This window comes from Bombina bombina, chromosome 11, assembly GCF_027579735.1.
Source record: "Bombina bombina isolate aBomBom1 chromosome 11, aBomBom1.pri, whole genome shotgun sequence".
Classification (NCBI taxonomy): domain Eukaryota; kingdom Metazoa; phylum Chordata; class Amphibia; order Anura; family Bombinatoridae; genus Bombina; species Bombina bombina.
The window spans coordinates 10,653,199-10,668,156 of NC_069509.1; the positions used below are offsets into that span (position 1 = coordinate 10,653,199).

Here is a 14,958-nt window from a genome sequence, read left to right on the forward strand (position 1 = left end):
TGAGGTCTGACAGCACAATGCTTTACTAGTAGTGTAGTGAGGTCTGACAGCACAATGCTTTACTAGTAGTGTAGTGAGGTCTGACAGCACAATGCTTTACTAGTAGTGTGGTGAGGTCTGACAGCACACTGCTTTACTAGTAGTGTAGTGAGGTCAGACAGCACACTGCTTTACTAGTAGTGTAGTGAGGTCTGACAGTACACTGCTTTACTAGTAGTGTGGTGAGGTCTGAAAGCACAATGCTTTACTAGTAGTGTAGTGAGGTCTGAAAGCACAATGCTTTACTAGTAGTGTAGTGAGGTCTGACAGCACAATGCTTTACTAGTAGTGTAGTGAGGTCTGACAGTACAATGCTTTACTAGTTGTGTAGTGAGGTCTGACAGCACAATGCTTTACTAGTAGTGTAGTGAGGTCTGACAGCACAATGCTTTACTAGTAGTGTAGTGAGGTCTGACAGCACAATGCTTTACTAGTAGTGTGGTGAGGTCTGACAGAACACTGCTTTACTAGTAGTGTAGTGAGGTCTGACAGCACACTGCTTTACTAGTAGTGTAGTGAGGTCTGACAGTACACTGCTTTACTAGTACTGTAGTGAGGTCTGAAAGCACAATGCTTTACTAGTAGTGTAGTGAGGTCTGACAGCACAATGCTTTACTAGTAGTGTAGTGAGGTCTGAGAGCACAATGCATTACTAGTAGTGTAGTAAGGTCTGACAGCACAATGCTTTACTAGTAGTGTAGTGAGGTCTGACAGCACAATGCTTTACTAGTAGTGTAGTGAGGTCTGACAGCACAATGCTTTACTAGTAGTGTAGTGAGTTCTGACAGCACAATTCCTTACTAGTAGTGCAGTGAGGTCTGACAGCACAATGCTTTACTAGTAGTGTAGTGAGGTCTGACAGCACACTGCTTTACTAGTAGTGTAGTGAGGTCTGACAGCACACTGCTTTGCTAGTAGTGTAGTGAGGTCTGACAGCACAATGCTTTACTAGTAGTGTAGTGAGGTCTGACAGCACACTGCTTTAGTAATAGTGTAATTAGGTCTGACAGCACAATGCTTTACTAGTAGTTTAGTGAGGTCTGACAGCACACTGCTTTACTAGTAGTTTAGTGAGGTCTGACAGCACAATGCTTTACTAGTAGTGTAGTGAGGTCTGACAGCACAATGCTTTACTAGTAGTGTAGTGAGGTCTGACAGCACAATGCTTTACTAGTAGTGTAGTGAGGTCTGACAGTACACTGCTTTACTAGTAGTTTAGTGAGGTCTGGCAGCACAATGCTTTACTAGTAGTGTAGTGAGGTCTGACAGCACAATGCTTTACTAGTAGTGTAGTGAGGTCTGACAGCACAATGCTTTACTAGTAGTGTAGTGAGGTCTGACAGCACAATGCTTTACTAGTAGTGTAGTGAGGTCTGACAGCACACTGCTTTACTAGTAGTGTAGTGAGGTCTGACAGCACAATGCTTTACTAGTAGTGTAGTGAGGTCTGACAGCACAATGCTTTACTAGTAGTGTAGTGAGGTCTGACAGCACAATGCTTTACTAGTAGTTTAGTGAGGTCTGACAGCACAATGCTTTACTAGTAGTGTAGTGAGGTCTGATAGCACAATGCTTTACTAGTAGTGTAGTGAGGTCTGACAGCACAATGCTTTACTAGTAGTGTAGTGAGGTCTGACAGCGCAATGCTTTACTAGTAGTGTAGTGAGGTCTGACAGCACAATGCTTTACTAGTAGTGTAGTGAGGTCTGACAGCACAATGCCCATTGTCACCTACTGTGGTCACCTTATCCCATTGCCAAGGGTGACAAAACAAGGTCCATAAATTGAGAAATAACTTCTGAAGCAAGACAAAAGAATCTGTGTATACTGGTTCCTTCTAGGTCAAATAAAGTTGTGCTATCTTTTTTTATCCTTTAAAGGGGCAGTCTACATAAGAATTGTTTTTGTTTAAAAAGATAGACAATGCCTTTACTACCCATTCCCCAGCTTTGCACAACCAACACAATTATATTAATATATTTTATAACATTTAAACTTCATTTCTGCCTGTTTCTTAGCCACTAAAGACAGCCCCATGATCACATGCTTTTTTATTATCTTTCTTTTCACAACAGGTGACTGCTAGTTCATGTGAGCCATATAGATAACATTGTGCTCACGCCCATGGGTTGTGCACAATACAGGACTGGATAAAATGCAAGTCAATAGATAAGAAATAAAAAGTCATTTATTAGGTTGCAGTCTGCAGAGGCTTAGATACAGGGTAATCACAGAGGTAAAAAGTATATTATTATAACTGAGATAAGGGGCAGTCTGCAGAGGCTTAGATACAGGGTAATCACAGAGGTAAAATGTATATTAATATAACTGAGATAAGGGGGCAGTCTGCAGAGGCTTAGATACAAGGTAATCACAAAGGTAAAAAGTATATTAATATAACTGAGATAAGGGGGCAGTCTGCAGAGGCTGAGATACAGGGTAATCACAGAGGTAAAAAGTATATTAATATAACTGAGATAAGGAGCAGTCTGCAGAGGCTTAGATACAAGGTAATCACAGAGGTAAAAAGTATATTATTATAACTGAGATAAGGGGCAGTCTGCAGAGGCTTAGATACAGGGTAATCACAGAGGTAAAATGTATATTAATATAACTGAGATAAGGGGCAGTCTGCAGAGGCTTAGATACAAGGTAATCACAGAGGTAAACAGTATATTAATATAACTGAGATAAGGGGCAGTCTGCAGAGGTTTAGATACAAGTTAATCACAGAGGTAAAAAGTATATTAATATAACTGAGATAAGGAGCTGTCTGCAGAGGCTTAGATACAAGGTAATCACAGAGGTAAAAAGTGTATTAATATAACTGAGATAAGGGGCAGTCTGCAGAGGCTTAGATACAGGGTAATCACAGAGGTAAAAAGTATATTAATATAACTGAGATAAGGAGCAGTCTGCAGAGGCTTAGATACAAGGAATCACAGAGGTAAAAAGTATATTATTATAACTGAGATAAGGGGCAGTCTGCAGAGGCTTAAATACTAGGTAATCACAGAGGTAAAAAGTATATTAATATAACTGAGATAAGGGGCAGTCTGCAGAAGCTTAGCTACAATGTAATCACAGAGGTAAAAAGTGTATTAATATAACTGAGATAAGGAGCAGTCTGCAGAGGCTTAGATACAAGGAATCACAGAGGTAAAAAGTGTATTAATATAACTGAGATAAGGGGCAGTCTGCAGAGGCTTAGATACAGGGTAATCACAGAGGTAAAATGTATATTAATATAACTGAGAGAAGGAGCAGTCTGCAGAGGCTTAGATACAAGGTAATCACAGAGGTAAACAGTATATTAATATAACTGAGATAAGGGGCAGTCTGCAGAGGTTTAGATACAAGGTAATCACAGAGGTAAAAAGTATATTAATATAACTGAGATAAGGAGCTGTCTGCAGAGGCTTAGATACAAGGTAATCACAGAGGTAAAAAGTATATTAATATAACTGAGATAAGGGGCAGTCTGCAGAGGCTTAGATACAGGGTAATCACAGAGTTAAAAAGTATATTAATATAACTGAGATAAGGAGCAGTCTGCAGAAGCTTAGATACAAGGTAATCACAGAGGTAAAAAGTATATTAATATAACTGAGATAAGGGGCAGTCTGCAGACGCTTAGATACAGGGTAATCACAGAGTTAAAAAGTATATTAATATAACTGAGATAAGGAGCAGTCTGCAGAAGCTTAGATACAAGGTAATCACAGAGGTAAAATGTGTATTAATATAACTGAGATAAGAGGCAGTCTGCAGAGGCTTAGACACAAGGTAATCACAGAGGTAAAAAGTGTATTAATATAACAGTGTTGGTTCTGCAAAACTGGGGAATGGGTAATAAAGGGATTATCTATCTTTTTAAACAATAACAATCTTGGAGTAGACTGTCCCTTTAAGTGCTTTATTCTTCCTACAAATGATTACACTGACTTTGTTGGGGTTTTTTCTCGTGTTTATTGTATTAGTTTGAGCAGTTTGCAATTACCCCAATAGCGTAGCGCAAAACCTTCCGTTTCTCTGCTTCTCCAATAGAAAGAGAGAACGGGGTGTTGTCTCCAATTGTCTCCCCATCAGTTATTACAATGAGAAGCTTCTGAGATCCCACACAAGAGCCCCTCTGAGGTGTGAACAGTTGTGTCCTGTACAGGGAATAAGCAGAAATATATCACTGTAATATACAAACTTCCTTATTTTTCCAAACTCCAGAAAATATAAAGCAGAATTTATCTATCTGAACCATTTAACTTCAGTGTCTCACATAAAAAACATCATTGATGCTTACCTGATAAATTATGTTATTTCATGGTGGTGAGAGTCCACAATCCATTATTACTGAGAGTTACTCTTCCTTACAACTAGGAGGGGACAAAGAATCCCAAACCCAAAAAACCCTATAAAACCCCTCCTCACACATACCTTAGTATAACGTATAGCCAAGCATAGGCCTAGATTTAGAATTGGGCGGTAGCCGTCAAAACCAGCGTTAGAGGCTCCTAACGCTGGTTTTTACCGCCCGCTGGTATTTGGAGTCAGTCAGGAAAGGGTCTAACGCTCACTTTGCAGCCGCGACTTTTCCATACCGCAGATCCCCCTACGCCATTTGCGTATCCTATCTTTTCAATGGGATCTTCCTAACGCCGGTATTTAGAGTCTTGGCTGAAGTGAGCGTTAGAAATCTAACGACAAAACTCCAGCCGCAGAAAAAAGTCAGGAGTTAAGAGCTTTCTGGGCTAACGCCGGTTCATAAAGCTCTTAACTACTGTGCTCTAAAGTACACTAACACCCATAAACTACCTATGTACCCCTAAACCGAGGTCCCCCCACATCGCCGCCACTCTATTAAAAATTTTTAACCCCTAATCTGCCGACCGCACACCGCTGCCACCTACGTTATCCCTATGAACCCCTAATCTGCTGCCCCTAACACCACCGACCCCTATATTATATTTATTAACCCCTAATATGCCGCCCCCAACGTCACCACTACCTACCTACACTTATTAACCCCTAATCTGCCGACCGGACCGCACCGCTACTATAATAAATGTATTAACCCCTAATCCGCCTCACTCCCGCCTCAATAACCCTATAATAAATAGTATTAACCCCTAATCTGCCCTCCCTAACATCGCCGACACCTAACTTCAAGCATTAACCCCTAATCTGCCGACCGGAGCTCACCGCTACTCTAATAAATTTTTTAACCCCTAAAGCTAATTCTAACCCTAACCCTAACACCCCCCTAAGTTACATATAATTTTTATCTAACGAAATAAATTAACTCTTATTAAATAAATGATTCCTATTTAAAGCTAAATACTTACCTGTAAAATAAACCCTAATATAGCTACAATATAAATTATAATTATATTATAGCTATTTTAGGATTAATATTTATTTTACAGGCAACTTTGTAATTATATTAACCAGGTACAATAGCTATTAAATAGTTAATAACTATTTAATAGTTACCTAGTTAAAATAATTACAAAATTACCTGTAAAATAAATCCTAACCTAAGTTACAATTAAACCTAACACTACACTATCAATAAATTAATTAAATACAATTCCTACAAATAAATACAATTAAATAAACTAACTAAAGTACAAAAAATAAAAAAGAACTAAGTTACAAAAAATAAAAAAATATTTACAAACATTAGAAAAATATTATAAAAATGTTAAACTAATTACACCTACTCTAAGCCCCCTAATAAAATAACAAAGCCCCCCAAAATAAAAAAATGCCCTACCCTATTCTAAAATTAAAATAGAAAAGCTCTTTTACCTTACCAGCCCTGAAAAGGGCCCTTTGCGGGGCATGCCCCAAAGAATTCAGCTCTTTTGCCTGTAAAAAAACCCCATACAATAACCCCCCCCCCAACATTACAACCCACCACCCACATACCCCTAATCTAACCCAAACCCCCCTTAAATAAACCTAACACTAAGCCCCTGAAGATCTCCCTACCTTGTCTTCACCACACCGGGTCCCGATCTGTCCAGAAGAGCCTCCGAAATCTTCATCCAAGCCCAAGCGGGGGCTGAAGAGTGACGTCCATCCTCCGGCTGAAGTCTGGATCCAAGCGGCGGCTGAAGAAATCCATCATCGGGCTGAAGTCTTGATCCAAGCGGGCGCTGAAGAAGTCCATCATCGGGATGAAGTCTTTTATGAAGCGGCATCTTCAATCTTCTTTCTTCCGGAGCCATCATCTTCCAGCCGACGCGGATCCATCCTCTTCTACCGACGCCTACTCGCCGAATGACGGTTCCTTTAAATGAAGTCATCCAAGATGGCGTCCGTCGAATTCCGATTGGCTGATAGGATTCTATCAGCCAATCGGAATTAAGGTAGGAAAATTCTGATCCGATCAGCCAATCAGATTGAGCTCGCATTCTATTGGCTGATCGGAACAGCCAATAGAATGCGAGCTCAATCTGATTGGCTGATCGGATCAGCCAATCGGATTGAACTTGAATCTGATTGGCTGATTCCATCAGCCAATCAGAATTTTCCTACCTTAATTCCGATTGGCTGATAGAATCCTATCAGCCAATCGGAATTCGATGGACGCCATCTTGGATGACATCATTTAAAGGAACCGTCATTCGGCGAGTAGGCGTCGGTAGAAGAGGATGAATCCGCGTCGGCTGGAAGATGATGGCTCCGGAAGAAAGAAGATTGAAGATGCCGCTTCATAGAAGACTTCATCCCGATGATGGACTTCTTCAGCGCCCGCTTGGATCAAGACTTCAGCCCGATGATGGATTTCTTCAGCCGCCGCTTGGATCCAGACTTCAGCCGGAGGATGGACGTCACTCTTCAGCCCCCGCTTGGGCTTGGATGAAGATTTCAGAGGCTCTTCTGGACAGATCGGGACCCGGTGTGGTGAAGACAAGGTAGGGAGATCTTCAGGGGCTTAGTGTTAGGTTTATTTAAGGGGGGTTTGGGTTAGATAAGGGGTATGTGGGTGGTGGGTTGTAATGTTGGGGGGGGTTATTGTGTGTTTTTTTTTTACAGGCAAAAGAGCTGAATTCTTTGGGGCATGCCCCGCAAAGGGCCCTTTTCAGGGCTGGTAAGGTAAAAGAGCTTTTCTATTTTAATTTTAGAATAGGGTAGGGCATTTTTTTATTTTGGGGGGCTTTGTTATTTTATTAGGGGGCTTAGAGTAGGTGTAATTAGTTTAAAATTGTTGTAATATTTTTCTAATGTTTGTAAATATTTTTTTATTTTTTGTAACTTAGTTCTTTTTTATTTTTTGTACTTTAGTTAGTTTATTTAATTGTATTTATTTGTAGGAATTGTATTTAATTAATTTATTGATAGTGTAGTGTTAGGTTTAATTGTAGATAATTGTAGGTATTTTATTTAATTAATTTATTGATAGTGTAGTGTTAGGTTTAATTGTAGATAATTGTAGGTAGTTTATTTAATTTATTTATTGATAGTGTAGTGTTAGGTTTAATTGTAACTTAGGTTAGGATTTATTTTAAAGGTAATTTTGTAATTATTTTAACTAGGTAGCTATTAACTATTTAATAGCTATTGTACCTGGTTAAAATAAATACAAAGTTGCCTGTAAAATAAATATTAATCCTAAAATAGCTACAAGATAATTATTATTTATATTGTAGCTATATTAGGGTTTATTTTACAGGTAAGTATTTAGATTTAAATAGGAATAATTTATTTAATAAGAGTTAATTTATTTCGTTAGTATTAAAATTATATTTAATTTAGGGGGGTGTTAGGGTTAGGGTTAGAATTAGCTTTAGGGGTTAAAAAATTTATTAGAGTAGCGGTGAGCTCCGGTCGGCAGATTAGGGGTTAATACTTGAAGTTAGGTGTCGGCGATGTTAGGGAGAGCAGATTAGGGGTAAATACTATTTATTATAGGGTTATTGAGGCGGGAGTGAGGCGGATTAGGGGTTAATACATTTATTATAGTAGCGGTGCGGTCCGGTCAGCAGATTAGGGGTTAATAAGTGTAGGTAGGTAGCGGCGACGTTGGGGCGGCATATTAGGGGTTAATAAATATAATATAGGGGTCGGCGGTGTTAGGGGCAGCAGATTAGGGGTACATAGGGATAACGTAGGTTGCGGCGGTGTACGGAGCGGCAGATTAGGGGTTAATAATAATATGCAGGGGTCAGCGATAGCGGGGGCGGCAGATTAGGGGTTAATAAGTGTAAGGTTAGGGGTGTTTAGACTCGGGGTTCATGTTAGGGTGTTAGGTGCAGACTTAGGAAGTGTTTCCCCATAGGAAACAATGGGGCTGCGTTAGGAGCTGAACGCTGCTTTTTTGCAGGTGTTAGGTTTTTTTTCAGCTCAAACAGCCCCATTGTTTCCTATGGGGATATCGTGCACGAGCACGTTTTTGAAGCTGGCCGCATCCGTAAGCACCGCTGGAATTTAGAGTTGCAGTGGCGGTAAATATGCTCTACGCTCCCTTTTTGGAGCCTAACGCAGCCCTTCTGTGAACTCTAAATACCAGCGGTATTTAAAAGGTGCGGGAGAAAAAAAGCATGCGTAGCTAACGCACCCCTTTGGCCGCAGAACTCTAAATCTAGCCGATAGTGAAGTAAGAAAAAGGAATAAGGCCCAAAGGAGAAGGGAAAAAAGGTGTAAAATACTAAACACAAAAACAAAAGGTGTGGTCTCATGGACTCTCACCACCATGAAATAAATTAATTTTATCAGGTATTTAACTTTGTATGCATTAGCATAAGTTTTCTTTCAAATGGGTGGTGAGAATCCATGATGTATTACTTCTGGTAACTAATACCCAAGAGGTAGAGTGAGTCCACAAATAATAACATAAAGGGAGAGTTTTAAAAAAAACATACCGCTAGATTTAGAGTTTTGTCAGTAAAAACCTGCGGTGCTAACCCTGCTTTTTTTCCCAGCGCACCCTTAAGACAACGCTGGTATTTAGAATTGTCTGAGGGGCTGCATTAGGCTCAGAAAAGGGAGCGTTGAGCCTAATTAAGCTCCACTTGAACCCTCAATACCAGCGTTGCTTACGGTAGCGGTAAGCTGGCAAAACGTGCTCGTGCACGATATCCCCATAGGAAACAATGGGGCAGTTTGGGCTGAAAAAAAACCTAACACCTGCAAAAAAGCAGCGTTCAGCTCCTAACGCAGCCCCATTGTTTCCTATGGGGAAACACTCTATAAGTCTGCACCTAACACCCTAACATGAACCCCGAGTCTAAACACCCCTAACCTTACACTTATTAACCCCTAATCTGCCGCCCGCAATGTCGCTGCTACTATAATAAAGTTATTAACCCCTAAACCTAACTCTAACCCTAACACCCCCTAACATAAATATAATTTAAATTAAACAAAATAATATTCCTAAAATTAACTAAATTATTCCTATTTAAAACTAAATATTTACCTATCAAATAAACCCTAATATAGCTACAATATAACTAATAATTACATTGTAGCTATTTTAGGATTTATATTTATTTTACAGGCAACTTTGTATTTATTTTAACCAGGTACAATAGCTATTAAATAGTTATTTACTATTTAATAGCTACCTAGTTAAAATAAATACAAAATTACCTGTAAAATAAATCCTAATCTAAGTTACAAATACACCTAACACTACACTATCATTAAATTAATTAAATTAATTACCTACAATTAGCTAAATTAAAATACAATAAAATAAACTATTCTATAATACAAAAAAAACCCCCACTAAATTACAGAAAATAAAAAAGAATTACAAGAAGTTTAAACTAATTACACCTAATCTAAACCCCCTAATAAAATAAAAAATCCCCCCAAAATAAAAAAATGCCCTATCCTATTCTAAACTACCAAAGTAATCAGCTCTATTACCAGCCCTTAAAAGGGCTTTTTTGCGGGGCATTGCCCCAAAGTAATCAGCTCTTTTACCTGAAAATAAAAATACAATACCCCCCCCAACATTACAACCCACCACCCACTTACCCCTACTCTAACCCACCCAAACCCCCCTTAAAAAAACCTATCGCTAACCCCCTGAAAATCATCCTACCTTGAGTCGTCTTCACCCAGCAAAGCCGAATTCTTCATCCAAGGTGCACAGAGGAGGTCCTTCATCCGATAGAAGTCTTCATCCAAGCGGCGTCTTCAATCTTCATCCATCAATGGAGCAGTCGCGGAGCCATCCTCTTCAACAGATGACTTCCCGATGAATGAAGGTTCCTTTAAGGGACGTCATCCAAGATGGCGTCCCTTCAATTCCGATTGGCTGATAGAATTCTATCAGCCAATCAGAATTAAGTTAGAAAAAAATTGATTGGCTGATGCAATCAGCCAATCAGATTGAAGTTCAATCCGATTGGCTGATCCAATCAGCCAATCGTATTGAACTTGCGTTCTATTGGCTGTTCCGATCAGCCAATAGAATGCGAGTTCAATACGATTGGCTGATTGGATCAGCCAATCGGATTGAACTTCAATCTGATTGGCTGATTGCATCAGCCAATCAGATTTTTTCTAACTTAATTCCGATTCGCTGATAGAATTCTATCAGCCAATCAGAATTGAAGGGACGCCATCTTGGATGACGTCCCTTAAAGGAACCTTCATTGGTCGGAAAGTCGTCGGTTGAAGAGGATGACTCCGCGTCGGCTCCGTTGAAGATGGCTCCGCTCCGCTCCGGATGGATGAAGATTGAAGACCCCGCCTGGATGAACACTTCTACTGGATAGAGGACCTCTTCTTTGCCGCTTGGATGAAGACTTCTACCGGATGAAGGACCTCCTCTGCGCACCTTGGATGAAGAATTCGGCTTTGCTGGGTGAAGACGACTCAAGGTAGGATGATCTTCAGGGGGTTAGCGATAGTTTTTTTTAAGGGGGGTTTGGGTGGGTTAGAGTAGGGGTATGTGGGTGGTGGGTTGTAATGTTGGGGGGGTATTGTATTTTTATTTTCAGGCAAAAGAGCTGATTACTTTTGGGGCAATGCCCCGCAAAAAGTCCTTTTAAGGGCTGGTAATAGAGCTGATTACTTTGGTAGTTTAGAATAGGGTAGGGCATTTTTTTATTTTGAGGGGATTTTTTATTTTATTAGGGGGCTTAGATTAGGTGTAATTAGTTTAAACCTCTTGTAATTCTTTTTTATTTTTTGTAATTTAGTGGGGTTTTTTTTGTATTATAGAATAGTTTATTGTATTGTATTTTAATTTAGCTAATTGTTGGTAATTTATTTAATTAATTTAATGATAGTGTAGTGTTAGGTGTATTTGTAACTTAGGTTAGGATTTATTTTACAGGCAATTTTGTACTTATTTTAACTAGGTAGCTATTAAATAGTTATTAACTATTTAATAGCTATTGTACCTAGTTAAAATAAATACAAAGTTGCCTGTAAAATAAATATAAATCCTAAAATAGCTACAATGTAATTATTAGTTATGTAGTAGCTATATTAGGGTTTATTTGTTAGGTAAGTATTTAGTTTTAAATAGGATTAATTTACGCCTAGATTTAGAGTTCTGCCTTAGCCGTCAAAACCAGCGTTAGGGGGTCCTAACGCTGGTTTTTACCGCCCGCTGGTATTTAGAGTCAGTCAGGAAAGGGTCTAACGCTCACTTTCCAGCTGCGACTTTTCCATACTGCAGATCCCCCTACGCCAATTGCGTATCCTATCTTTTCAATGGGATCTTTCTAACGCCGGTATTTAGAGTCTTGGCTGAAGTGAGCGTTAGAAATCTAACGACAAGACTCCAGCCGCAGAGAAAAGCCAGGAGTTAAGAGCTTTCTGGGCTAACGCCGGTTCATAAAGCTCTTAACTACTGTGCTCTAAAGTACACTAACACCTATAAACTACCTATGTACCCCTAAACCAAGGACCCCCCACATCGCCGCCACTCTATTAAATTTTTTAACCCCTAATCTGCCGACCGCACACCGCCGCAACCTACATTATCCCTATGTACCCCTAATCTGCTGCCCCTAACACCGCCGACACCTACATAATATTTATTAACCCCTAATCTGCCCCCCCAACGTCGCCGCTACCTTACCTACAATTATTAACCCCTAATCTGCCGACCGGACCTCACCGCTACTATAATAAATGTATTAACCCCTAAAGCTAAGTCTAACCCTAACCCTAACACCCCCCTAAGTTAAATATAATTTTTATCTAACGAAATAAAATAAATCTTATTAAAGAAATTAATCCTATTTAAAGCTAAATACTTACCTGTAATAATAAACCCTAATATAGCTACAATATAAATAATAATTATATTGTAGCTATTTTAGGATTAATATTTATTTTATAGGCAACTTTGTATTTATTTTAACCAGGTACAATAGCTATTAAATAGTTAATAACTATTTAATAGCTACCTAGTTAAAATAATTACAAAATTACCTGTAAAATAAATCCTAACCTAAGTTACAATTAAACCTAACACTACACTATCATTAAATAAATTAAATACAAATACCTACAAATAAATACAAATAAATACACTAACTAAAGTACAAAAAATAAAAAAAGAACTAAGTTACAAAAAATAAAAAAATAATTTACAAACATTATAAAAATATTACAACAATTTTAAGCTAATTACACCTACTCTAAGCCCCCTAATAAAATAACAAAGCCCCCCAAAATAAAAAAATGCCCTACCCTATTCTAAAATAAAAATTGTAAAGCTCTTTTACCTTACCAGCCCTGAAAAGGGCCCTTTGCGCGGCATGCCCCAAAGAATTCTGCTCTTTGCCTGTAAAAAAACCCATACAATACCCCCCCCAACATTACAGCCCACCACCCACATACCCCTACTCTAACCCAAACCCCCCCTTAAATAAACCTAACACTACCCCCCTGAAGATCTTCCTACCTTGAGTCGTCTTTACTCAGCCGAGCCGAATTCTTCATCCAATCCGGGCGATGTCTTCATCCAAGCGGGGGCTGAAGAGGTCCATCATCCGGCTGAAGTCTTCATCCAAGCGGCATCTTCAATCTTCTTTCTTCCGGCTCCATCTTCATCCCGCCGACGCGGAACATCCTTCCTCCACGACGAACTCCCGACGAATGAAGGTTCCTTTAAGGGACGTCATCCAAGATGGCGTCCCTTGAATTCCGATTGGCTGATAGGATTCTAACAGCCAATCGGAATTAAGGTAGGAATAATCTGATTGGCTGATGGAATCAGCCAATCAGATTCAAGTTCAATCCGATTGGCTGATCCAATCAGCCAATCCGATTGAGCTCGCATTCTATTGGCTGTTCCGATCAGCTCGGCTGAGTGAAGATGACTCAAGGTAGGAAGATCTTCAGGGGGGTAGTGTTAGGTTTATTTAAGGGGGGTTTGGGTTAGATTAGGGGTATGTGGGTGGTGGGTTGTAATGTGGGGGGGGGTATTGTATGTTTTTTTTTTTACAGGCAAAAGAGCAGAATTCTTTGGGGCATGCCCCACAAAAGGCCCTTTTAAGGGCTGGTAAGGTAAAAGAGCTTTACAATTTTTATTTTAGAATAGGGTAGGGCATTTTTTTATTTTGGGGGGCTTTGTTATTTTATTAGGGGGCTTAGAGTAGGTGTAATTAGCTTAAAATTGTTGTAATATTTTTATAATGTTTGTAAATTATTTTTTTATTTTTTGTAACTTAGTTCTTTTTTATTTTTTTGTACTTTAGTTAGTTTATTTAATTGTATTTATTTGTAGGTATTTGTATTTAATTTATTTATTGATAGTGTAGTGTTAGGTTTAATTGTAGGTATTTGTAGGTATTGTATTTAATTTATTTATTGATAGTGTAGTGTTAGGTTTAATTTTAACTTAGGTTAGGATTTATTTTAAAGGTAATTTTGTAATTATTTTAACTAGGTAGCTATTAAATAGTTATTAACTATTTAATAGCTATTGTACCTGGTTAAAATAATTACAAAGTTGCCTGTAAAATAAATATAAATCCTAAGATAGCTAGAATATAATTATTATTTATATTGTAGCTATATTAGGGTTTATTTTACAGGTAAGTATTTAGCTTTAAATAGGAATAATTTATTTAATAAGATTTATTTTATTTCGTTAGATAAAAATTATATTTAACTTAGGGGTGTGTTAGGGTTAGGGTTAGACTTAGCTTTAGGGGTTAATACATTTATTATAGTAGCGGTGAGGTCCGGTCGGCAGATTAGCGGTTAATAATTGTAGATAGGTAGCGGCGACGTTGGGGGGCAGATTAGGGGTTAATAAATATAATATAGGGGTCGGCGGTGTTAGGGGCAGCAGATTAGGGGTTCATAGGGATAACGTAGGTTGCGGCGGTGTACGGAGCGGCAGATTAGGGGTTAAAAATAATATGCAGGGGTCAGCGATAGCGGGGGCAGCAGATTAGGGGTTAATAAGTTTAAGGTTAGGGGTGTTTAGACTTGGGGTTCATGTTAGGGTGTTAGGTGCAGACTTAGGAAGTGTTTCCCCATAGGAAACAATGGGGCTGTGTTAGGAGCTGAACGCTGCTTTTTTGCAGGTTTTTTTTCAGCTCAAACGGCCCCATTGTTTCCTATGGGGGAATCGTGCACGAGCACGTTTTTGAAGCTGGCCGCGTCCGTAAGCACCGCTGGTATTGAGAGTTGCAGTGGCGGTAAATTATGCTCTACGCTCCCTTTTTGGAGCCTAATGCAGCCCTTCTGTGAATTCTAAATACCATCGGTATTTAAAAGGTGCGGGGGAAAAAATACATGCGTAGCTAACGCACCCCTTTGGCCGTAGAACTCTAAATCTAGCTGTTAGTTAATTTTAGGAATATTATTTCATTTAATTTAAATTATATTTATGTTAGGGGGGGGGTTAGGGTTAGGGTTAGAGTTAGGTTTAGGGGTTAATAACTTTATTATAGTAGCGGCGACGTTGCGGGCGGGAGATTAGGGGTTAAT

General features: G+C 39.0%; 1 protein-coding gene across 1 annotated transcript in view; it reads right to left on the reverse strand.

The window, feature by feature from the left end:
• The window catches only part of LOC128642148 (integrin alpha-M), a 592,220-nt gene that overhangs the window by 380,209 nt on the left and 197,053 nt on the right, over positions 1-14,958 (reverse strand). The window contains exon 8 of the mRNA XM_053694828.1: positions 4,040-4,193. Within this exon, the coding sequence (XP_053550803.1) occupies positions 4,040-4,193 (154 nt within the window). The remainder of the gene's footprint in view (positions 1-4,039; positions 4,194-14,958) is intronic.